Below are 21,767 nucleotides of genomic sequence, written 5' to 3'. Positions count from 1 at the left end.
GCCCAGTTGCAGATGAAAATGTTCTCAGGAAAACATTCTAGAAAGAATATATCTTAATTTAAGCAATATGTGTTTTCTGCCATTTTGGAAAATGAAATTTTCTGTAAATAATCTGAGATATAGCAGTATTGAGAGTTCAGGAGGTAAAATAGCCTTTTTAGCACTGAGAGTGTTAAAAAATCCTCAGTGGACCCCGACAAGAGTGGAGCCCACTGGGCCACAGGTAACATGAAGTGGGGGCTGCCTTCCTGGGCGATCGGCCATGGCCTAGCCAGGATCTGTGCTGCCATCAATGCGCTGAGGACTGGAGGTCCCACAGCTAGCCAGGCATGGATCAGGATTTAACCCCAAGTCTCTCTGCAAAGCCCACACTCTTTGGCTTACAGGATGGCAACTCTCGCCCACTTTACTAAGTAGCCACAATGCAGTGTGTATTGTTATCAAATAGTCGCAGCAGAAAGGGGTGTGGAATGCAGGGAGAAAGTCATGAGCTTTGTCAGAGGACTGGGACTGTGGGAAAGAGATAGCGGGTATCTGCAGGCCCTTGTTTGTCAAGATAGCTGTGCTGGCTGCTGTTTCCTGCTGTCATTTACAAAAATTCCCAAAGAAGAACTTAGCACTTACCCGGATGTCATGCTTGAGGTCTGGAGTCCTTAAGATGTGTGTGCAAGTATTTATTTCCTTGAAACCTTGAGACCGTCAAGAGAAGGAGGCTAAAAACAGAGGAGGAAGAAGGAACAGCAGCCAAGGGAGTCGTGGGTGAAGTTTTCTGGGCCCTTGGCAATGCCAAAAACAGGTAAGAACCAGGTGTGGATTTCTGCTCCAGAGAGCACTTTTCACAGCGGTTCATCCATTGCTTGCTTTTATGGGGATATGCGTGTTGCAAAAAGGTCTTCAATGATTGATTGTGCAAACATATAACATTTTACAGTATACTAAGTGAAGACCTTTGTGCAGAGTGCTGTCAACACGTGCCTCATGAACAGCCTTTCAGAGCCTGATCCACTTAACAATGTAAAAGATTACAAAATTCCAGGCAAATAAATATTTCTGATGCATTCTCAAAATTGGGTTTTCCATAGAAGAGCAAGGCAATACCTCCATTTATTCAAGACTTATTTTATTTCCTTTGATAAATTAGCATATTTCTTTAATTCCTACAAATTCTTGAGGTACCTTCATATATATTCACATGGGCACACATTTATACCTACATATACATATGCATGTGTAAATTTTGCTGCTCATTTGAATATGACATACAATAAAGCAACTGAATCTTATAAAATTATTTTGCTAGGCAGCTTATTAAATTCTATTCCGTTTTATTTGACCATGTTCTCTAGGGGGATCACCTACAAGTCATACATTTTAAATAATTTTCAAGGTTTACGGCTCCTATTCCTTTCTTAAACCTATTACGTGTAGTTAAAACCTCCAGAATGGGTTCAATGTTGACAGTGATTGTGGCCATCCTTGTCTTATTTAGAAATTGAATTGAGATTTCTTTGGTGTCTCACTATCAAGGTTGCTGTTAGTTTCTTGTAAATTTTCTTTATCATGCTGATGAAATTGCAAAATTGCTATGAGTTTTTCCCAGGAAAGGGTATTTAAATTATCAAGTATCTGGCCAGGCACAGTAACTCATGCTTGTAACCCCAGCATGTTGGGAGGCTGAGGCAGGCAGATCACATGAGGTCAGGAGTTCAAGACCAGTCTGGCCAACAAGGCAAAACGCTCTTTCTACTAAAATTACAAAAATTAGCCAGGCATGTTGGTGCACACCTGTAATCCCAGCTACCCGGGAGGCTGAGGCAGGAGAACCACTTGAACCTAGGCAGTGGAGGTTGCAGTGAGCCAAGATTGTGCCACTGCACTCCAGCCTGGGCAACAGAGCAAGACTCTGTCTCAAAAAAACACAAATCATCAAGTATCTTTTTGGCGTTTGCTGGTTGTGGTCATCACACCTGCCATTCGTTCCTTGAGGAAACTGAGACGTTTGTTCTGCAGTAGCTCTTAATTTCTGTGTTTAGTTCATTGCTTCCTTGTGGTCTCGTAGTGTCCTTTAACTCAGTCTTTTATTGCCTGTATTTTCTTTCTTTGCTTTCTTTCTTTGCTTTCTTTCTTGTTTTTTGTTTGTTTGTTTTTGTTTTTTGAGATGGAGTCTCACTTTGTTGCCCAGGCTGGAGAGCAATGGCACGCTCTCAGCTTACTGCAACCTCCACCTCCCGGGTTCAAGCAATTCTCCTGCCTCAGCCTCCCAAGTAGCTGGGATTATGCACATGCACCACCACACCTGGCTAATTTTTGTGTTTTCAGTACAGAGCTGGTCTTGAACTCTAGACCTCAGGTGATGCGCCTGCCTCAGCCTCCCAAAGTGCAAGGATTATAGGTATGAGCCCGTGCCTGGCTATTGCCTATATTTTGTATGCGCTGCTGGTTACTTCTAGAGGCTTGGCTGCATTGAGGCTCAGCTACCAGGGGAAGAGGACTTCCTAGGTGGCACTGCTTTCTTACTGATGCATCGCGTGGGGAGCCCCCTCATGCCTGGCTGTGCCATATTTAGCGAGATTACGATTGATCCGAGGGCTCAGGTAGTGTCAATCAGCAGCACGTTTCATTATAGAGGTTCCCCATTAACCTTCCACCTCATGGTTTTAGCATCTATTAACAATTGTCTCCATCTATTATTTTAATAGGGGTTGCAAAATGGTGACTTAAAAAAATAACTATGATTGTTTTCTCCACTTAGTAGCTGAATTTTTCTATAAAGGGAAACTCGGGTCACCTTGAACTATAATTTGTACAGGAAAGGCAAGGTAAATGCCTTATCCTTTGTGAGAACAACAAAATATATTAAATTAAGATATATTCTTTCTAGAATTTTTTTACTGAGAACATTTCCTTATCCTTTTTTACAAAGCTAAGTGTTGGGTTCTTTGTATTTATTACAAGATTTCAAGAGCCTCCAAGAAGAAGCAAAATAAACCAGAGAGAATAGACCTCTCCAGAGAAATAACAAAAGATATCCCCATTGTGCTGCCCTTAAAAGTGGCAACAGCTAAATAATAAAAATATAAAAAAACAAAATAGCAGTAGCTTTATTATGGGAGATGGGTGATAAGGAGAAGGAAGTGTGTGTGTGTGTGTGTGTGTGTGTGTGTGTGTGCGCGCGCACGCACACGCACATGCACGTGCCTATGGACACTGAATTAGGGAGTGACCATGAAAAAGTAATTTGGAAAAACTCCCTCGCCTATAGAACAGCTAGTTAGTGCCTTGGTGACCTTAGACAAAAAGAGGAAGGAGGTAACTGATGCCCTGCTGCAACAAGGGAAGTGACGACTCTTGCTGTTTCCTACTTGTTAAAGGGTATTTCTGCTTTCAATTGTTCAAAAAGCCTTTTGTAAGGGTCATGAAACAATGTTGAAGAAAGGACTCTTGTTCATGTCTGGGTGGTAATCTTCATTCTGTCTCACTACGTTCCCTCCTCACGTCTGTTTGTTCTGCTGGTTGGAACATTTAGGACATCTGTTCTCTGGTGGGATAGGGCAATTTCATTTGTCCCAGGTTATTTTTGTTGTTTGTTTTATAATGTATTATTGCTCGTGATATTTCAACATGTCCCCTATTTGCTGAGTAAAATTTTGTAGTTCTCTGTTGGGGGGACAGTGTTGCATCCTTGGGGCCAAGATTTTGGGATGCCTGTGTTTCTTTGGACATGATACAAAGCTAAGTGTTGGGTTCTTTGTATTTATTACAAGATTTCAAGAGCCTCCAAGAAGAAACAAAATAAACCAGAGAGAACAGACCTCTCCAGGGAAACAACAAAAGATATCTCCATTGTGCTGCCCTTAAAAATGGCAATAGCTAAATAATAAAAATATAAAAACAATTAGCAGTAGCTTTATTATGGGATATGGGTGATAGAGGGAGAAGGATGTGTGTGTGTGTGTGCACGTGCGCCGGTGGACACTAAATTAGAGAGTGACCATGAAAAAGTAATTTGGAAAAACTCCCTCGCCTGTATCAGTCTGGATTTTGTATGTCAGGACGTAGGCAAGAGAAACTTTCAAGCCAGGTGCCTGTAGGTGTGGGAAAGCAGGCCCAATAATGGCAGATTGGAAACAAGATGGAAACCTAACAGATGGAAGTCATTGCATGGCTTCGTCCTCATTCAACAGACGCTGATTGAGCACCTGGAAGGGGCAAGGGCGCTGCTCAAGTATCTGATAGAGCAGGGGATGAGAATTTACCTGGGCCTGGAAGTGCCTATAAGGCTATAGTACAACATGCAGCAGTGAATAAGCATCACAATAGGATGTGGTAAGTGTTTCAGTGAGGACATATTTGTGGTTCTCAGGAAACTCACAGGAAATTCACAGGCTACCTAATTCACTCTTGCCGGCCCCAGGGAGAGTATCTTATAAGATACACTTGAGCTGAGACCCGCTGGATGGGAGAGGGATAAAAGAAATCAAGGTGAGGAACTCCACGTGCAAAGGCCCAGCCCTATCAGAGCATTGTGAGCAACAAATTACACAGTGTTAGGTGGATGAGCAATATAGGCTAGGAGTGAGTAGAGGAGTTTTAAGACATAACACTGGAAAAATGGCAGTGATCAATCACACAGGCCTTGCAGGTCAATAAGACATTTGGATATTCTCTTGAGGACAGCGAGGCACTGAAGGGAGTGACAAGAGTCAGGCAGGTGTTTTAGAAGGCTACCTCTGGCCCACAATAAGGCTCAGTAAACACCTGTGTCATGAGAGGCGGCGCTGCATTTTCTTCTCCCTTGCTTTCAGATACGCAGTGGGCCAGCGGAAGAGACGGGTCCTGTATCTGTGATGCATAATCAAATGTGCAGGTAGGGCAGCCCTGCGAGTGCCTTCTTACCTGTCAAATGCAGTCCTTCCTAGTCTCTCTATGAATTTTACAAACTAAAGCCTCAGCCACAATCCTTCATGGTGGTTTAACCAGCAGGGACCGTCCATAACCTAATAAATCAAATGAATCAATAAATCTAACTTTGCCATGGTCTGGTGCAGCTAAAAAAAAAAAAAAAAAAAAAAAAAAAAAAAAACTATTGTGTTTCTAAGGGACAAAAGCTGCTAAGCATGCAGTTAGTTCTCAGGAAACACCAACTTGTGTGCTTTTTCTGTCGCAGAATGGAAGGCAAAAAAAGAGTATCTAGAAAGACCAAAACATACTTAGATATGGGCAGAGATAAGAAAGCTTCCTGACTTAAAGAGACGGCTGAATCTAACAGGCTTTGATTGGCAGGAAAAAAAAAACAACAGGGAAGGAAAAGGCAAAGAAACCAACTCTGATTTCGGCGGGGCGTGTGGTTTCCATTCAGAGCAGGAACAAAGGAGAAGTGCATCCTTTCAAATTGTAGACTCTTAGGGGAAAAGAGGGACAGAGCTTTATCTGAGTTTGGAATGAGTCTGAGTAGCTGCAATGGTAAAGTTGCTTCCAAAAGCAGGTAAACGACTTCAAAAAACCCCGCTTCATGAAATATTAGTGCTTTACTTCAGTTGCTATCTGAAGTTCTGGTAGAGAGAAGAGCTCAAGAGCACAGGCAGAGTCAGCTCCCCGCAGCTCCTGCCTTGCTAATTAAGACAGGGAGCAGCGGGGAGCTTGCAGTGACCAAGAAGGGGTGAGGGTAAGAGACCGTGGTAAACAGGATACGATAAAAGCCCTTAACCAAGACACAGATGGGAAGAAGCGTTAGAGGGAGCAGCACTCACATCTCAAGGTTAGTAACCTTCTCAGAAAAAAGACTGGATGTGTCTGAGCTCACACTTTTTAAATTAATCGTGTGTGAAAGGGTGGGGGCTGCCAGTAACACCATGGCAAGTTGATGCAGCAGGAAAAGGGAGCTGCCGGAAAAAGCGGGAAGAAGTTAAGTGCTCGGTGTTCTGTAAACTCTTAGTTTAATGAGGGGTGCAGTTTGCAGTAAAAGGGTGGCATTTAAGTACTTTTTCTCAGTCTGTCTCTAGAATTGTATTTATAATAGATCTGATAGTAAAGTTCTTGAGAATAAGAAAACTGAGCTAATTTTACCAGCCTCTGGTCTATCAAGCTAAATCTTCCTTCTCTCCAGCAAGACTGAACAACGGTGAACTTAAATAATAAATGTCTGTGATCCAAAGATTTGATGAACTTACATAATAAATGTCCATGATCCAGAGATTTTTTTATCCTACTCAAGGGCTGGGAAACTTTTCCTGTAAAGGGCCAGATAGTTCATATTTACAGTTTGTAGGCCGTGTGGTGTCTGTCACAACTTAACACCTCTTGACTCGTGCGCTGTGGCACATAGAGCAGCAATAGGCGATATGTAAGCAAATGAGCATGGTTGGGTCCCTCTAAACCGTTTGCGGAAATCAGACAGTGGGCTGCATTCTGCCCTCAGGCCATAGTTTCAGAACCCTGTCTTAGAGCATCCCTGCTGAACCCCAGCTGGAGTCTCTGTTTTGACTGAAAATGGGGTTCTACTGGTCACTCAGCAGTAGCCTCATTCCTGGGGACATGTGTATGACTTGCCAAGGTTCTCAGAGTATCATGGTCTGGAGGAGACCATGTGGCCCACATTGGAAAGATTCTTTCAGTGAGATTATTTGAGGAAAGGAGCAGAAACCCAGACTATTGTGTTCCTTTGGGAATCTTACTGGAAGCATGAGACTCTTACCAGCTGGGGCATCCCAGCAGAAGGCAGGCAGACAAACCCTCACACCCGAGAAAGAGCAGAGGGAGCAACGGACCTCACACTGTAATCTTCCCATCCCCAGTCACTTGTTCTGAATGTAGCTAGATTTTCCGTTTGCAGTCCTCTGCTCTCTAGCATGTGGCTTGTTTTCCAAGCAAGTGTGGAAAGCAATCAGAGCAGATTCTCCATCACACACATCAGGTGTTTTTGCATGAACTGGGGAAGGTGGGGGTCATTGAGTAGAAACAAGAAGGATCCTCCCAGTGCTCAGAAACAGTAGAGACATCTGGGGAAGCAGGACATATGGTATGTAGCAGAAACAATGAAACTGAGGTGACAGGGGAGGTTCTGCCTGCGTGGACAGCCTGAGGGAAAGAGAACAGTTTGGCTGAAGACTGTTCCCTGACCCCTCCCTCAGGCCACCTGGGAATCTGCATTCGGAGGCAAGCTTGTGAGACAAATTCATGCTCATGTGGTTAGCTGAGACATTTTTAATAGTAGAAAAATCCAGTAATATTTTGATTAATGACTTCCTTGAGGACAAAGCTCTTTTATACAGACAGCTCTATTAGAAAAAATACCTCAAGCCAAAATCCCTTCATAAATCATGCAAAAAATGGCTGCCGACACAACAAAAATAACTCAAGTGCCGTCTCTGTCTGTCTTTGGTTAGATTTGATAAATAGGGCTCATCTCTAGCAAACTTGTAACAGCTGAACTTTGTCTTCAGCTGCACGTCTTTCTGCCCCTTTCATGCGAATCCACGACCTCGAGGTCCCTCCATTCCAGGGTGCAAGTCCACTTAAGTTCTCTGCATCTCTTGACTAGTTGACTCTGGATGCCTTGAGAATAAGGAGTTCCTACAAGTTATTACTAATTAGCATCCCTTTTCCAGTCCTCCTCCCACGCACCCCATTTCTTCATCCTGGGGGAGGAAGTTCGCTTTGGGCGTGATTGTAGGAGCCACTGAGAATAGATGATGCTACGTTTCATCTCATTTCTTTTAGGAGTCGAGATGCCCACTCAGCCCTCAGCCCTTCTACCTCTCTACCTGCACCTCTGCCCCGCTTTACCCAACTCTGAGCCCCAATTCAGAAAATAGATATGTTTTGGCATTTGTTTAATAAGCACATAACGATTTTTTAAAATATCTTAAATCGTGTATCTGACAACTTAGATAATCATAATCTTCTGCATTTATTTCCAGCTATTATCACAAAATCGTAACACAGAGTGTGTCCATGGACTCTAAGACTGCACTATGATAATGTACTATATTCTTAGAATGTACTTAGCATCTTTGGACTGGGGTGGTTGGAGGAACAACTGAAATCATTAAATACATGGCCAACAGCAAGATGGGGTGGCCTCATTCGTGGGTAAGACCTGGGGTGAATGTGAACTCTTGCTATTCACTAGCAGTACTTTTTAAAAATCGAGGTGAAATTCACATAATATTGTTCATCTAAGATTTATTCAACATAAGATTAAACTTTTTTTTTTTTTTTTGAGATGGAGTCTTGCTCTGTTACCCAGGCTGGAGTACAGTGGCACGTCTTGGCTCACTGCAACCTGTGCCTCCCGGGTTCAAGCGATTCTACTGTCTCAGCCTCCCAAGTAGCTGGGATTACAGTAGTACACCACCATGCACAGCTAATTTTTGTATTTTCAGTAGAGACAGGGTTTCGCCATGTTGGCCAGGCTGGTCTCGAACTCCTGACCTCAAGTGATCTGCCTGCCTTGGCCTTCCAAAGTGCTGGAATTACAGATGTGAGCCACCACACCCAGCCAAGATTAAACATTTTAAAGTGTACAATTATGTGGCATTTAGTACATCTGCAATGTCCTGTGACCACCACTTTTATCAGATTCCAAAACATTTTCATCACCCTCAAAGAAAACCCCATACCTTAAGCAGTCACTCCCTATTCCCTCCTTCTGATAGTCCCCGGCAACCACCAATCTGCTTTCCATTTCCATGGATTTGACTGTCTGGATATTTCCTATAAATGAATTCCTACAAAATGTGACCTTTTGTGGCTGCATTCTTTCACTTAGCATACTGTTGTCAAGGTTTACTCATGTTGTACCACGCATCAGTCCATTCCTTTTTGTGGCTGAATAATATCCCGTTGTATGGATTTGATCACAATTTGTTCATTCATTCACCTGTTGGCAGACATTTGGGTTGTTACCACCTTCTGGCTTTTGTGAATAATGCTGCTATGAACATCGGTCTACAAGTATTGGTTTGGGTACCAGTTTTCAGTTCTTTTTAGTACATATGTAAGAGTAAAACTTCTGGGTCATATACTAATCCTGTTTAACTTTTTGAAGAATCTCTAACTGTTTTTCACAGCAGCTACATCATTTTACATTTCTTTACAGCCCTGGTGTGGCAGTGCACAAGGGTGCCAATTTCTCAGCATCCTCCCTAACATACTGATCTTCCTCTTTTTGATTACAGCTATCTTAGTAGATATTAAGTGATTTCTCATTGTGGCTTTTATTTGTGTTTCCTTATTGACTGATAATATTGAGCATCTTTTGGAGAAAAATGTCTATTCAAGTATATTGCCCATTTGAAAATTGGGTTGTTTCTTTTATGTTGTCGAAATGCGAGAGTTCCTCGTGTATTACGGATATTAGACCATAATCAGATAGATTATTTGCAAATATTTGCTTGCATTCTGTAAGGTGAGTTTTCACTTTCTTGAAAATGGCCTCTGATGCACAAAAGTTTTTAATTCTGATGAATCCAATTTATTTTTTTTTTGTTGCCCCTATGTTTGGTGTCATATCAAAGAATCCATTGCCAACCTCCAGGTCATGAAAATTTCACCCTGTGCTTTATTCTAAGAATTCTACAGTCAAAGGTCTTATATTTAGGTCAACCCATTTTGAGTTAGTTTTTGTATTTCATGGGAGGTAAGGATCCAACTTCATGCTCTTGCATGTGGCTATCCAGTTCTCCCAGAGCCATTTATTGAAGAAACTATTATTTACCCAATCAGTGGGGTTGGCACCTTGTTGAACATCAATTGTTCATAGATGTATGGGCTTATTATTTTTATTTGTATAAATTCAAGGGGTACAAGGGCAGTTTTGTGACATGAATATATTATGTAGTAGTGAAGTCTGGACTTTCAATATCTCCGTCACCTGAGTATGAATATGTTGTACACATTAAGTAATTTCTATTGCTCACCCCTTCCTACTCTCCTGTTCTTCCACATCTCCAGTGTCCATTATTGCACATTATGTGTCCATGTGTACACATTATTTTGTTCCCAATTAAAAGTGAGAATGTGGCATGTGAATTTCTGTGTCTGAGTTGTTTCACTTAATATAATGGCTTCCAGGTCTATCCATGCTGCTGCAAAAGACAGGATTTCATTCTTTTTATGACTGTGTAGGGTTCCATTGTGTATATATGCCACAGTTTCTTTACTCTTTCATTGATGGACAGTTAGATTGATTCCATATCTTGGTTATTGTGAATAGTGCTGCAATAAACATATAAGGGCAGCTATTCTTTTGATATAATGATTTCTTTTCTTTTGGGTAGATACCCTGTAGTGGGATTGCTGGATCTAATGGTAATTCTATTTTTAGTTCTTTGAGGAATCCCCATACTATTTTCCATGGACGTTATACTAATTTAAATTCCCACAAACAGTGTATAAATGTTCTCTTTTCTCCACATCCTACCTAACATCTGTTTTAATCATCACTCCAATTTCCTTGGTCTATTTGTCTATGTATATGCCAGTACCCACACTTTTTTGATTACTGTAGCTTTGTACTAAGTTTTGAAATTGGGAAATGTTAGTCTTTCAGCCTTTTCTTCTTTTTCAATACCATTTTGGCTATTCAGAGCCCCTTGTCATTCTATATAAATTTGAAGATCAATTTTTTCCATTTCTAAAGAAAGTGGCCATTCAAATTTTGATGATTACACTGACTCTAGATTTCATTGAGTAGTAATGCCATTGTAACAATATTAAATTATCCAATTCATGAACACGGGTTGTCTTTTAAACACATTTCCTAAATATGTCTTTTCTATGTTTAGGTCTTTTTAATTTCTTTCAGCAATTTTTTTTTGTCATTTTCAATATAAAGTCTCACTTCCTTTGAAACATTTATGCATAAGTATTTTATTATTTTAGATGCTATCATAAGTAAACTGTTTTCTTAATTTCTTGTTCAAATTGTTGCTAATGTATAGAAACACAACAGATTTCCACATGTTGATCTTCTAGCCTGCAACTTTGTCAAATTTATTAGTTCTGATATATATATATATTTTTTTTTTTTTGCAGATTTTAAAGAATTTTTATATGTAAGTTCATGTCATCAGCACATAGGGAAAGTTTTACTTCTCCTTTCCAATTTGGGTATCTTTTATTTCTTTGCTTTTTCTAACTACTCTGACTAAAACCTTCAGTACAGTGTGAATAGTAGTAGTGAAAGCAGGCAGTCTCGTCTTGTTCCTGATCCTGGGGGACTTTCACTGTTAAATATGATATTAGCTGTAGACATTCTTCATGAATGCCCTCATTAGCAGTCGTTTCAGTTCTCTGACCATTCGTTTCCTCATCTGTCATTTGCCTTTTTGGTCTGACAAATCCACTCCTTGACTTTTTTCAACGTTCTGGAAGGGCTTCATTTTCTCCATGAAGCTAGGACAATATCCTGGCTATCGGTTCATTTCTTGTCATCTCCATGGGAGTGATCCTAGTCCAAGCCACCATTCTATCTTGCTTGATTATGGCAATAGCATCCAAATAGTTGGATAGCCCTTTGTGTACCTTTCCAAACTTGCCTTCTTATAGCAGCCAGCAACAACTGTACCAGTTCAGACAGATGTGGATGCAGGTAGCGGAAACTTGTAAGAGACTGATCAAGTGTGAAAATGTATTAGATCATAGTATGCTCAGACTCCAGAGCTGGTGGATTCAGTAGCTCAGTGCCGTCATCGGAGCCCCACGTTCATTTTGTCTCTCTCTGCCATCCTGTTTGTCCTCCCGCTGATTTCCTTCAATATGGCTGCCTGCAGGAAACAGGACAGCATTCTTGTTCACTCATAATGAGAGAAGTAAAGATAGAAACAGGGATGAGAGAAGAGAAATTATTCACATTCCGTGCTGTTTTTCTGGCATGGAGTGTGAATAACTTTCTTCACCCTGATAGGCCAACTCAGGCCGTAGTTGGCTCCTCTGACCTCTCAAATCAATCATAGTTTTCAGGGTGGGTATGGTGGATCATGCCTGTACTCCCAACACTTTAGGAGTGCCCAGGGTGGAGAATTACTTGGGTGCAGAAGTTCCAGGCAAGTCTGGGCAATATAGCAAGAACTTGTCTCCACAAAAAACAATTTAAAAAAAATTAACGGATTGTGGTGGTTCAGGCCTGTAGGCCCAGCTACCCAGGAGGCTTAAATGGGAGGGTCAGTTGAGGCCAGGAGTTTGAGATTAGCCTGGGCAACATAGCAAGACCCCATCTATACACACACACGCGCACACGCGCACACACACACACACACACACACACTCTCTCTCTCTCTCTCTTTTTCTCTCTCTCTCTCTCATAGTTGTCAGTAGAATAGCTTAGATTTGTCATAATATCTCTGTGGTGTGTGGAAAGGGGTGGATACCCAAACTCAGGCACAATATTACTAGGAATGAGGAAAGTGAAATGGGTGATGGTCAGTTATCTTTCTAATAATTAAAATCCGATCATATTAATCTGGTGCTTCACAATCTCCAGTTGCTCTTAGAATTGTACCAGGAAGTCCAGAAGGCAAATGTATCCCCAACCCACTCATCTCTACGTCTAATCTCCTGTCCTTTTCTGTTTACATCTCCCCTCAATGGATCCAGTTACAATGATTGAAAAACTGCCACAAAGTCTCTGACTTTGTGCACCTGCTCTCCTGTCCACCTGGACTGCTCGTCCTCACACCTGGCCACACGCTGCACGTGGCCACAGCCTCCTGCTTCTGTGGATTCCAGAACACACTTCACTTTCTGAAAGCCTTTCTTGACCACCAACCTGACACAGCTCTTCCTGGCTTTCAGCCCCAGCCATTCTCTCCCATGCCCATGTGTGTGTCTTCCTTTTCGTAACATGACATGCACTTCATAACTGTGAATTTGTTTGTGCGTTTGTCTGCCTAATGGCTGCCTTTCCAACTAGACCGGGGGGCATGATAAACTTTTTCTGTAAAAGATCAGGTAGCATTTTAGACTTTGTTGGCCATATAGTCTCTGTTTTGAGATCACTCCAAGTGCTGTGTGTGTGTGTGTATGTGTGAGAGAGAGAGCGAGAGAGAGAGAGACAGTATGTGTGTGCAAATGTGTGTGAGCATGTGTTAGTGCATGTGTGTGAGTGTATGCATGTATGAGTGTGTGAGCATATGTGCACATGCATGTGACTGTGAGATTGAGAGTATGAGTGAGCATGTGTGAGAACATGTATAAGTGCATGCATGTGTGAGTGTGTATGCATGTGTGTGACTGCATGCATATGTGCGTGTGTTTGAGAGCATGCGTGCACCATATACACCATGGAATACTATGCAGCCATAAAAAAGGATGACTTCATGTCCTTTGCAGGAACATGGATGAAACTAGAAACCATCACTCTCAGCAAACTGACACAAAAACAGAAAACCAAGTACCACATGTTCTCACTTATGAGTGGGTGTTGAACAATAAGAACATATGGACACAGGGAGGGGAATATCACACACTGGGGCCTGGGGGATGGGGGGCTAGGGGAGGGATAGCAGGGGGTGGGGGACTGGGGACGGATAGCATTAGGAGAAATACCAACTGTAGATGACAGGGCAATGGATGCAGCAAACCACCACCATGGCAATGTGTATACCTATATAACAAACCAGCACCATCTGTACATGTACCCCAGAACTTAAAGCATAATAAATAATTTTTTTAAAAAGAGAGTATGTGTACACATGGATGTGATTGTGTGAAATAGTGTGTATGTGAAAGAGTATGTGCTTGTGTGAGTGGGTGACAGCATGTGTAAGTGCATGTGCATGTGTGTGTGTACATTGTGTGTGTGCATGCATGTGTGAGGGTATGTGTGCACATGCATGTGATTGGGATAATATATGAATGTGTGAGAGACTGTATATGTGAGCGTGTGATGGTATGTGTAAGTGCATGCATGTGAGAATGTGTGCACGTGTTTGTGCACATACCTGTGTGAGCATGTGTGTGAGTGCATGTGTATGTGCGTGCATGTTGTATGTGTGTGTGTTACAGCATGTGTGAGTGAGACTGCTTGTGTGTGTGAGTGTGTGCATGTGTGAGAGGGAGCACATGTCAGCTTATGCATATGAGGAGGAAACTCCTCTTGCACTTAATATCTTAGTACTTAGGGGGACCATGTCCTGGGAACCTCAAGAATTCTCTGGACTTGGCTTAGCCCAGGATTTGTAGTTTTATTTTTGCTGGTGCCTGTCAGGAGGAAATCTTGTCATCAGAACATAATAGATGAAATTAATTTTTCCAACTCTGATGGAAGTCTTCCCTGTCCTTGCCGCTCCAGTTTGTTCTGTACAGTGACCAAGATTATCCTTCCAAAATGCAAAGTCGTGTGCACCCCTCCCTCCGTCAGCTTCTCTCCGTGTTCCTCTCAGGGACATGTTTATGTCACAGGCATTACCGAGAGCCTGCTTTGCCTGGGGAATCGTGCTGGGTACTGGAGTGACAGACGTAAGCATGACGCCACAGTTTCTGATTGCCACGTTTCAGTTCCTTTATGCGTGTCACTAAGGCCACGTTTCAATACAGATTCGGTCTCATTTTTGGTCACTTTCCCGCCTGCTAGACTGTAGTCACACATTTCCTGAAACATCCCCATTGTCACGCCTCTGTCTTTCTCCCACTTCTGTAACATCTTTTCCACAGTCTGTTAGAATGCTTTATTCTCTCTCTGGCTGTCAGAAAACTTAGCAAATGACTCGTATAGAGATGATCACGTTTTGCTATAATAAATTGCTTTTTAAATTGATGTGACTTGCTACATTATGCATAACCTGAGGGCAGAGATGTATCCTCTCTATGATTGTATTCAAGGGACTAAGTAGGGGACCCGGAGTAACTTAGTAAAATTTGGAGGAATTGCTGGATTGACTTATTTACGAAACAGAAATAACAGATACCTACCTCTTCTGACTACATCACAGAACAACTAGAGGCACAGATAATATAGATGTGTAAGCTTTTAGAAAATATAATGCCACATAAATACAGGGTGGCGCCATGCTTGATTATATGTTCACATTGCAAGTTTGTTCTGATTATCATTACATCGTTGATTTTACATTCACTGAGAAGTTCCCACATTAGATACTCATGCTGAGTAGTTGACGCTAGCTGATACACTTTGAGACTGAGTCACATGTGAACTTCAGGGTTGGCATTAGGTAAAATTGTCTTCAGCGGTCTCTGCTCCTACTTTTCCCAATTTTTACTCATCTTCTATTTTGACGCTCTTACCAGGGTCAAATGCATTTATACAATTCCCCTTTTAATAGGGGCATGCTTTTTACACTGACATGCTAATATGTTCCTAACAAGTTGTTAAAATTTGAACTTTTATTTTACAAGATAAAGAAGAGAGCAATGATGAACCTAAAAACTAAATACTAGTTTGATATTGTACTACAATTATGTAAGATACAACCCCTGGAAGAACCTGGAGGCAGGGACCTCTCTGTACTGTCTTTGTGACTTCTTGTGACTCTATAATTATTTCAAAATAAAAAGTTAAATCACTCACAATGATAGATCTGCATGTGCCCACCATACTTTTGTATCTGACGGGCTTTTGATCTGTTTTTTGGTCCTCACCAAAGCAAATGCCTGAGGTCAGCAAGGAGGAAGAGGTGAAAGGAAGGCCATGGACGGGCTGTCAGCGCTGGGCGGAGGAGGATCCCTCCACGCACTTCAGCCTCTGCCTCATCATATGTGATCATTGAGGACTTCCTTGTTCCATGCACACACCACCTTTCAATTATTATTCATATTTTTACATCTTTATTTTAGTTTCTGTCTCCTCCCCGTAGAATGTTAATTTCTATTGTGGCAATAATTTTTTTAAATATTATTGTACCCTCATTGCCTACAGCAGAGTTGGGCACAGAGAATGCATGCAATGCATGTTTGTTGAATGAATGAATCCTTGCAGAAAATGAAAGCTTGAAAACAAGCCGACTGGTTCCCCGAGAGAGAAATAACTCAAATCTGCCCATCCTCATAAGAGAGCAAACCTGTCTTTTAAGCTAACACCTTTTTCCTGTGTTCATACTCTAGAAAAAGAAGACACGACTGATAACATCTGAGAGGAAGGAAACTACATTGTGCTGAGCCTCTGCATGTCAGATTATAAAAAGTAATTTTTTAAAATAGACCAGCCTTTTGAACAGTTTCCAGACATGGATTATCCTACTTTCCTTTTGGCTCTTCTTCATATCTACAGAGGTAAAGATCATCTTTATATCTTCATTTGAAATTTCCTGTTTTTGTTTGTACGGTATGGCATATTCAGAATTTACAATGCTCTTTAATTGGCGAGGATAATTTCTCACTTGTTGAGAAAATCTAAAAGTTATGTTTTCCAGTTGTCAGCAGGCTACCTTTTTAGATGAAGGCAGAAACTGAACCTTTACTGTGATCTCAATGTACTATTTTGCTGAGTCTTCAAAAGCTTAAGATATTGATTTAGTGTTTCCATCATTAAGACTAACAGAATTAATGTGATGTTGTCTATTTCAGCTCTATGTGAAAAGGTGCTTTGGCATACATCAGTTCCCTTTGCTGAGAATATGTCCCTAGAATGTGTGTATCCATCAATGGGCGTCTTAGCACAGGTGGAGTGGTTCAAGATCGGAACCAAGAAGGATTCCATAGCCATTTACAGCCCTACGCATGGTGTGGTCATAAGGAAGCCCTATGCTGAGAAGGTTTACTTTTTGAATTCAGCGATGTCTTCCAACAACTTGACTCTTTTCTTTCGGAATGCCTCTGAAGATGATGTTGGCTACTATTCCTGCTCTCTTTACGCTTACCCAGAGGGGTCTTGGCAGAAGGTGATACAGGTGGTTCAGTCAGGTAAGGGCAAGTTTTTAATTTATTTCTATCCCTTTTTATCCACCTACAACATTTGCTAATGTAAAGCCAAAGTAGAAGCTATAGAATGCTTTCTCACATTTCTGTGGCATTCTCCAATGCCATTTGTAGATGCTTTGATGTTACTGTTTCGAAGGAGCAATCTTGGGAGCGTGTTTCATTTTTCTGAATGTGCTGTCGTGTCTGAGTAGAAGTGTCTTTCAAATCTAATGTAGTAGGAGAAAGCGCATGTTGTCTTAATGATAACCTGGGACTTGATTAAACTGATGTTGGCAATGCACTGGTTCAGGATCCTGATGCCTTCCCATCAGGGCTTTATCCCAGTGACGTGGTGCCATTCCCTTCTGATGAATACTCAGCACTCACGGATGTTCAAGTTTCTTCCTACAGTACTGAAGCTAAGTTTACTAGTGAATCCTGGGCAAGAGTTCAAAACCTGACCCCACTCCTCCCCTCCCTTCCCCTCCCCTCCCTTCCCCTTCGCTTTCCTGACATAGTCTCATTTTGTCACCCCAGCTGGAATGCAGTAGCATGATCTCAGCTCACTGCAACCTCCAGCACCTGGGCTCAAGGGATTCTCCCACCTCAGCCCAGCAAGTAGCTGGGACTACAGGTGTGCACAACCACATGATGTAGTTTGGCTGTGTCCCTACCCAAATCTCATCTTAAATTCCCATGTGTTGTGTGAGGGACCTGGTGGGAGGTAACTGAATCATGGGGGTAAGACTTTCTTCTGCTGTTCTCATGATAGTGAATAAGTCTCATGAGATCTGATGGTTTAAAAAAGAGGAGTTCCCCTGCACAAGCTCTTTCTGTTTGCCTGCTCCCATCTGCGTAAGATGTGACTTGCTCCTCTTTGCCTTACACCGTGATTATGAGGCTTCCCCAGCCGTGTGGAACTGTGAGTCCAATTGAACTTCTTTCTTTTGTAAATTGCCCAGTCTCGGGACTGTCTTCATCAGCAGCGTGAAAACAGACTAATACACCACGCTGGGATAATTCTATTTTTTTTGCAAGGATGAGGTTTCATCATGTTGCCCAGGCTGGTCTTGGACTCCTGAGTTCAAGTGATCCAACTGCCTCGGCCTCCCAAAGCGCCAGAATTACAGGCGTGTGCCACCATGCTTGGCCCTGGCTCCATCTTTTGCCTCAACCAAGTTTAGCTAGAGAGGGCACTTTCTTCACAAATTGTGAGCTGTGGTGGCAGAAAGAACCTAGTGATCCCTTGGAGTGGTTTCTGATTTATCTACCAGAGATTGTGGTTTTGTCCTTCTAGTGATGACCACATGAACTGGTTGTAGTGTTGATAGTCATCACTTTCCATCAACCTTGTGTTAGTTGCTCAATCCCTCTGAATCTCAGGTTCCTGAACAGGAAATTGGGTTAGTAGTACTGTTCGACTTGTTGAATGGCCTCGGAACAATGTATTTAAAGAACTTGACCCATGGTAGTTAGAGAATGACACATCGTATTATGATTTCCTATGCTTGTGATCCAAAAAGGCTAATAACGAAATTGTCAGATATTAATGACAGTCTAAAGAAGGGAATATTTTTGGATCCGTGTGGTTTTTGTGTGGTGTCTCTGAAATTATACTCCATAGCTGTATAGAGAAGAACATTATGACATCTGATATAATAGTGCTCTATTTTTAAAGGATCCATGCTCTAAAAGAACAATTACAGAATTATATGAGGAATATCAAATGGTCAGGAGGTAAGAAACCTCTTCATGTGTTTATTTTTCCCTTTCTCTTTAGGTGTAGCTAAGCTGAAGACGAATTTTGTGTATATAGCTGAGGCTTATAGAGTATCAATTTGCAGTGTTTCTTTAGTTAAATGTTTATTTATTAAAGACTCCATTTCACCGTGCAAGTCCTCATTTACTGTTGTATGCAGACACCTGTTAAATCCTGTGTGAAAGTGTTTACTGTGTAGTTCACTTTTAATCAGTCAGGCAAGTGAAGTAGAAGATTGGCAAAGCTTTTAAAATAGAGGGAGCCATTGGAAACAAGGCCTGAACCACCAAGGCTGGAACAGGATACACCCCCCACTGCTGCCTTGTGTAGCGTGCCTTTAAAGTTTGGGTTCCAAATGAGCTGTTTTGGTTTCTGTCATGGTACAACCAATTGAAAACAAACAGCTGAACCTTTTCTGAAAGTTCAGGACAGAGGATGGAGCTAACCTGTAGAGAACTAAATGACGGTTGTTATGTAGAGGTAGGATTTTTAGCATCACATATGAGTGGTTTCATGAATATTTCCTATTTTTTTCATCCAGATTTGTTGTTCTGCTATTTTTTGAGATTAGGAAAAGAGAGCTTTCCCCTTCATGGGACTCTAAAAAAAATACAATGTGGAGATTTTCAGTGATTTATCAGTCAGAGGAAGGGGTACCAGCTGCCCATCTAGTTTGAATCCTTCATGATGGTGTCCTTAGCCATGTGTCATTGCTGTTGTTCTGATCGTTTATATTTTAAAGAGCAGTTCAAAGCAATGGGCCAGTAAGGGTATTCCACCCTATTTTGAGAGTTGGAGGGTACACTTTTTTTTTTTTTGAGACGAAGTTTCGCTCTTGCTACCCAGGCTGGAGTGCAATGGCGCAATCTCGGCTCACCGCAACCTCCGCCTCCCGGGTTCAGGCAATTCTCCTGCCCAGCCTCCTGAGTCGCTGGGATTACAGGCACGTGCCACCATGCCCAGCAGATTTTTTGTATTTTTAGTAGAGACGGGGTTTCACCATGTTGACCAGGATGGTCTCGATCTCTTGACCTCGTGATCCACCCACCTCGGCCTCCCACAGTGCTGGGATTACAGGCTTGAGCCACCGCGCCCGGCCGGAGGGTACACTTTTTTAAGGAAAGATAGTGGGTTAAAAAAATTAGTTGTATGTCAGAATTAACTTAAATGTGCTTAAAATTTTCTTCTGTGTTTTGTTAACAACGTACTAGGATTGCAAATATTGTACTTTTGTATACTGTAAAGTCGGAATTGAAAATATATTAAATAGTAAAAAAAAAAAACCTCAGACTTAGAATCTAGAAATCTTAGTTTGTATAATAGGTCATAAGACCTTCAGAAGGATGAAGGAACTGGGCCCTATCCTCTGTAAATATATTGGTTTCGCCATTTACTGATAGCTTATTACGTGAGGAATTTTCCATAGTCCGGATCTTCATAGACTTCCTCCTTGAATCCCCTGTGTGCACCTGAACATTTGTATTGCCTGATTCTACGGGTGATTGAAGTGCAGTGAGGTCTAGTGGCCTTTCCAAGGCCCCAAGTTTCACCTGTGTCCCAGCAGATAAAGTTGCAAATTGATCTAACTGTCAGCCTGGGGGACATGGGAACCCACCAGGGCCCTCAAGGAGACCTTGGTCATTGCACCTCCTGTCAGTGCTACCCCCCACACCCAGCTTTCAGCCTAAAGTTGAAAAGCAAACAGGACATCTTATTCTGAATAAATGGTACTACTAATACAAAGTTATTTAAAAATATGTGTTCCTCCCAGAATAGGCATTCCTTCATTAGCAATTGATTTAGAGAATCTAATGGTAAGAATAAGTGCATTTATTTTGACCTAGTTTGTGAGAAAATATGCAGAGATGACTTGGGAGGCAACATTTTCAAGGTAGCCCTTTCTGGCAGAGTTCGTGAGGTAGTGGAGAAAATTACTGTCACCTATGTGTCCCTGGATATATTAGTCAGTTAAAACAAATATAGTTGTATTTACAGAAATACCCCCCAAATGAGTGACCCACTCAGAATGCTCTGCCACCTGGTGGTTACTGGGTGCCTGCTTTGTAGGAAGCAACTGAGTGTCATTTCATTTAATTCTTAGGAAGCACCTTCGGGAGGTAATGTGTTCCTGTGATATGACAGAAGATGCTGAGGTGGTAAAGTCACTTGTCCAAAGTTCTCAAGCTGCCAAGTCACAGCACCAAGGTGACCCCAGTTGATTTTTCTGAAGAGCCAGAGAGCTTGACTCCAGCAGAATAAACCAGGAAGGGTCAAGGTAGAGAAAAGTCATGCTGGACTTTGAAGAATTAGAAGGAATATTTTAATTAGAGAGGCTGGGGTGAGGGGAAGAGAGAAGACCCAGAGAGAAGGGTGTCGTGGGGGTACTGATGGCTTACAGAAGTGCACAGTGGCGGTGAAAAGTGCATGCAGGAGGCAGAGCTTGACCCTCTCTGACTAGGGTGGTGGGTTTGGATAGGATGTGGTTTTTGGGTTCTGAGGCTCTTTGTACCCACAGAGGTGGCCTGAGAGGCAGACTCCCAGGAAAGGAAGACACTGTGAGGATGGGACTCTCTCCGTGCCCGCGCTAGCAAAGGGGCTCACTTATGATACTTTAGAGTCTCAGGAAAAGCTTTAGTACTGTAGATTCTATGCTTAAAAAAGAAGTTGCAGCTCACTAGGGCAGCGGAATGTCAGAAACAAACCTTTCATTGATGTGCCTAATGGAAGTTTGACTACCATCTGTAACGCAGACCGGGGGCATCTCTGAATAGTTTTTAGAGAGAGACACAAAATAAAACCAGATATTTCTTTCACTGCCTGGAAGATTACACTGGCTATAGCCTTCTAGAAGGGTAAGAGTTTGCAGGCCAGGTAAGCAAATAGGCATCTATAAATTGGAACCCTTACATACTGCTAGCAGTAGGGTAAATTGATATATTATTTTAGTTAGGCTTCTCCAGAGAAACGGAAACAATGTGTATGTACCTGGAGATTTATTACAAAGAATTGGTTCATGTGATGTATTAATCTGTTCTCACACTGCTATGAAGAAATACCGAAGACTGGGTAATTTATAAGGGAAAGAGGTTTAACTGACTCACAGTGCACTATGGCTGGGGAAGCCTCAGGAAACTCATAATCATTGCGGAAG

The 21,767-nt window shown here is 41.9% G+C and overlaps 1 protein-coding gene across 6 annotated transcripts in view; it reads left to right on the top strand.

Moving 5' to 3' along the window:
* Window positions 1-580: 580 nt before the first annotated feature.
* Window positions 581-21,767, top strand: part of CD226 (CD226 molecule) — a 115,168-nt gene continuing 93,981 nt past the window's right edge. For 2 of the 6 annotated variants that reach the window (XM_037738125.1, XM_017527513.2), the window contains exons 1-3: window positions 583-796; window positions 16,063-16,230; window positions 16,525-16,860. In XM_037738125.1, coding sequence (XP_037594053.1) covers window positions 16,185-16,230; window positions 16,525-16,860 — 382 coding nt within the window. In that variant the 5' untranslated portion in view covers window positions 583-796; window positions 16,063-16,184. Of the gene's footprint in view, window positions 797-5,356; window positions 5,759-16,062; window positions 16,231-16,524; window positions 16,861-21,767 lie in introns of those variants that run through there. The other 4 variants (XM_017527518.2, XM_017527517.2, XM_037738127.1 and 1 more) reach the window with 4 other exon arrangements.

This window comes from Cebus imitator, unplaced genomic scaffold, assembly GCF_001604975.1.
Source record: "Cebus imitator isolate Cc_AM_T3 unplaced genomic scaffold, Cebus_imitator-1.0 Scaffold49, whole genome shotgun sequence".
Lineage (NCBI taxonomy): Eukaryota > Metazoa > Chordata > Mammalia > Primates > Cebidae > Cebus > Cebus imitator.
Note: the sequence above shows the minus strand (reverse complement) of the source record. Positions and strands in the feature narration are given on the sequence as shown.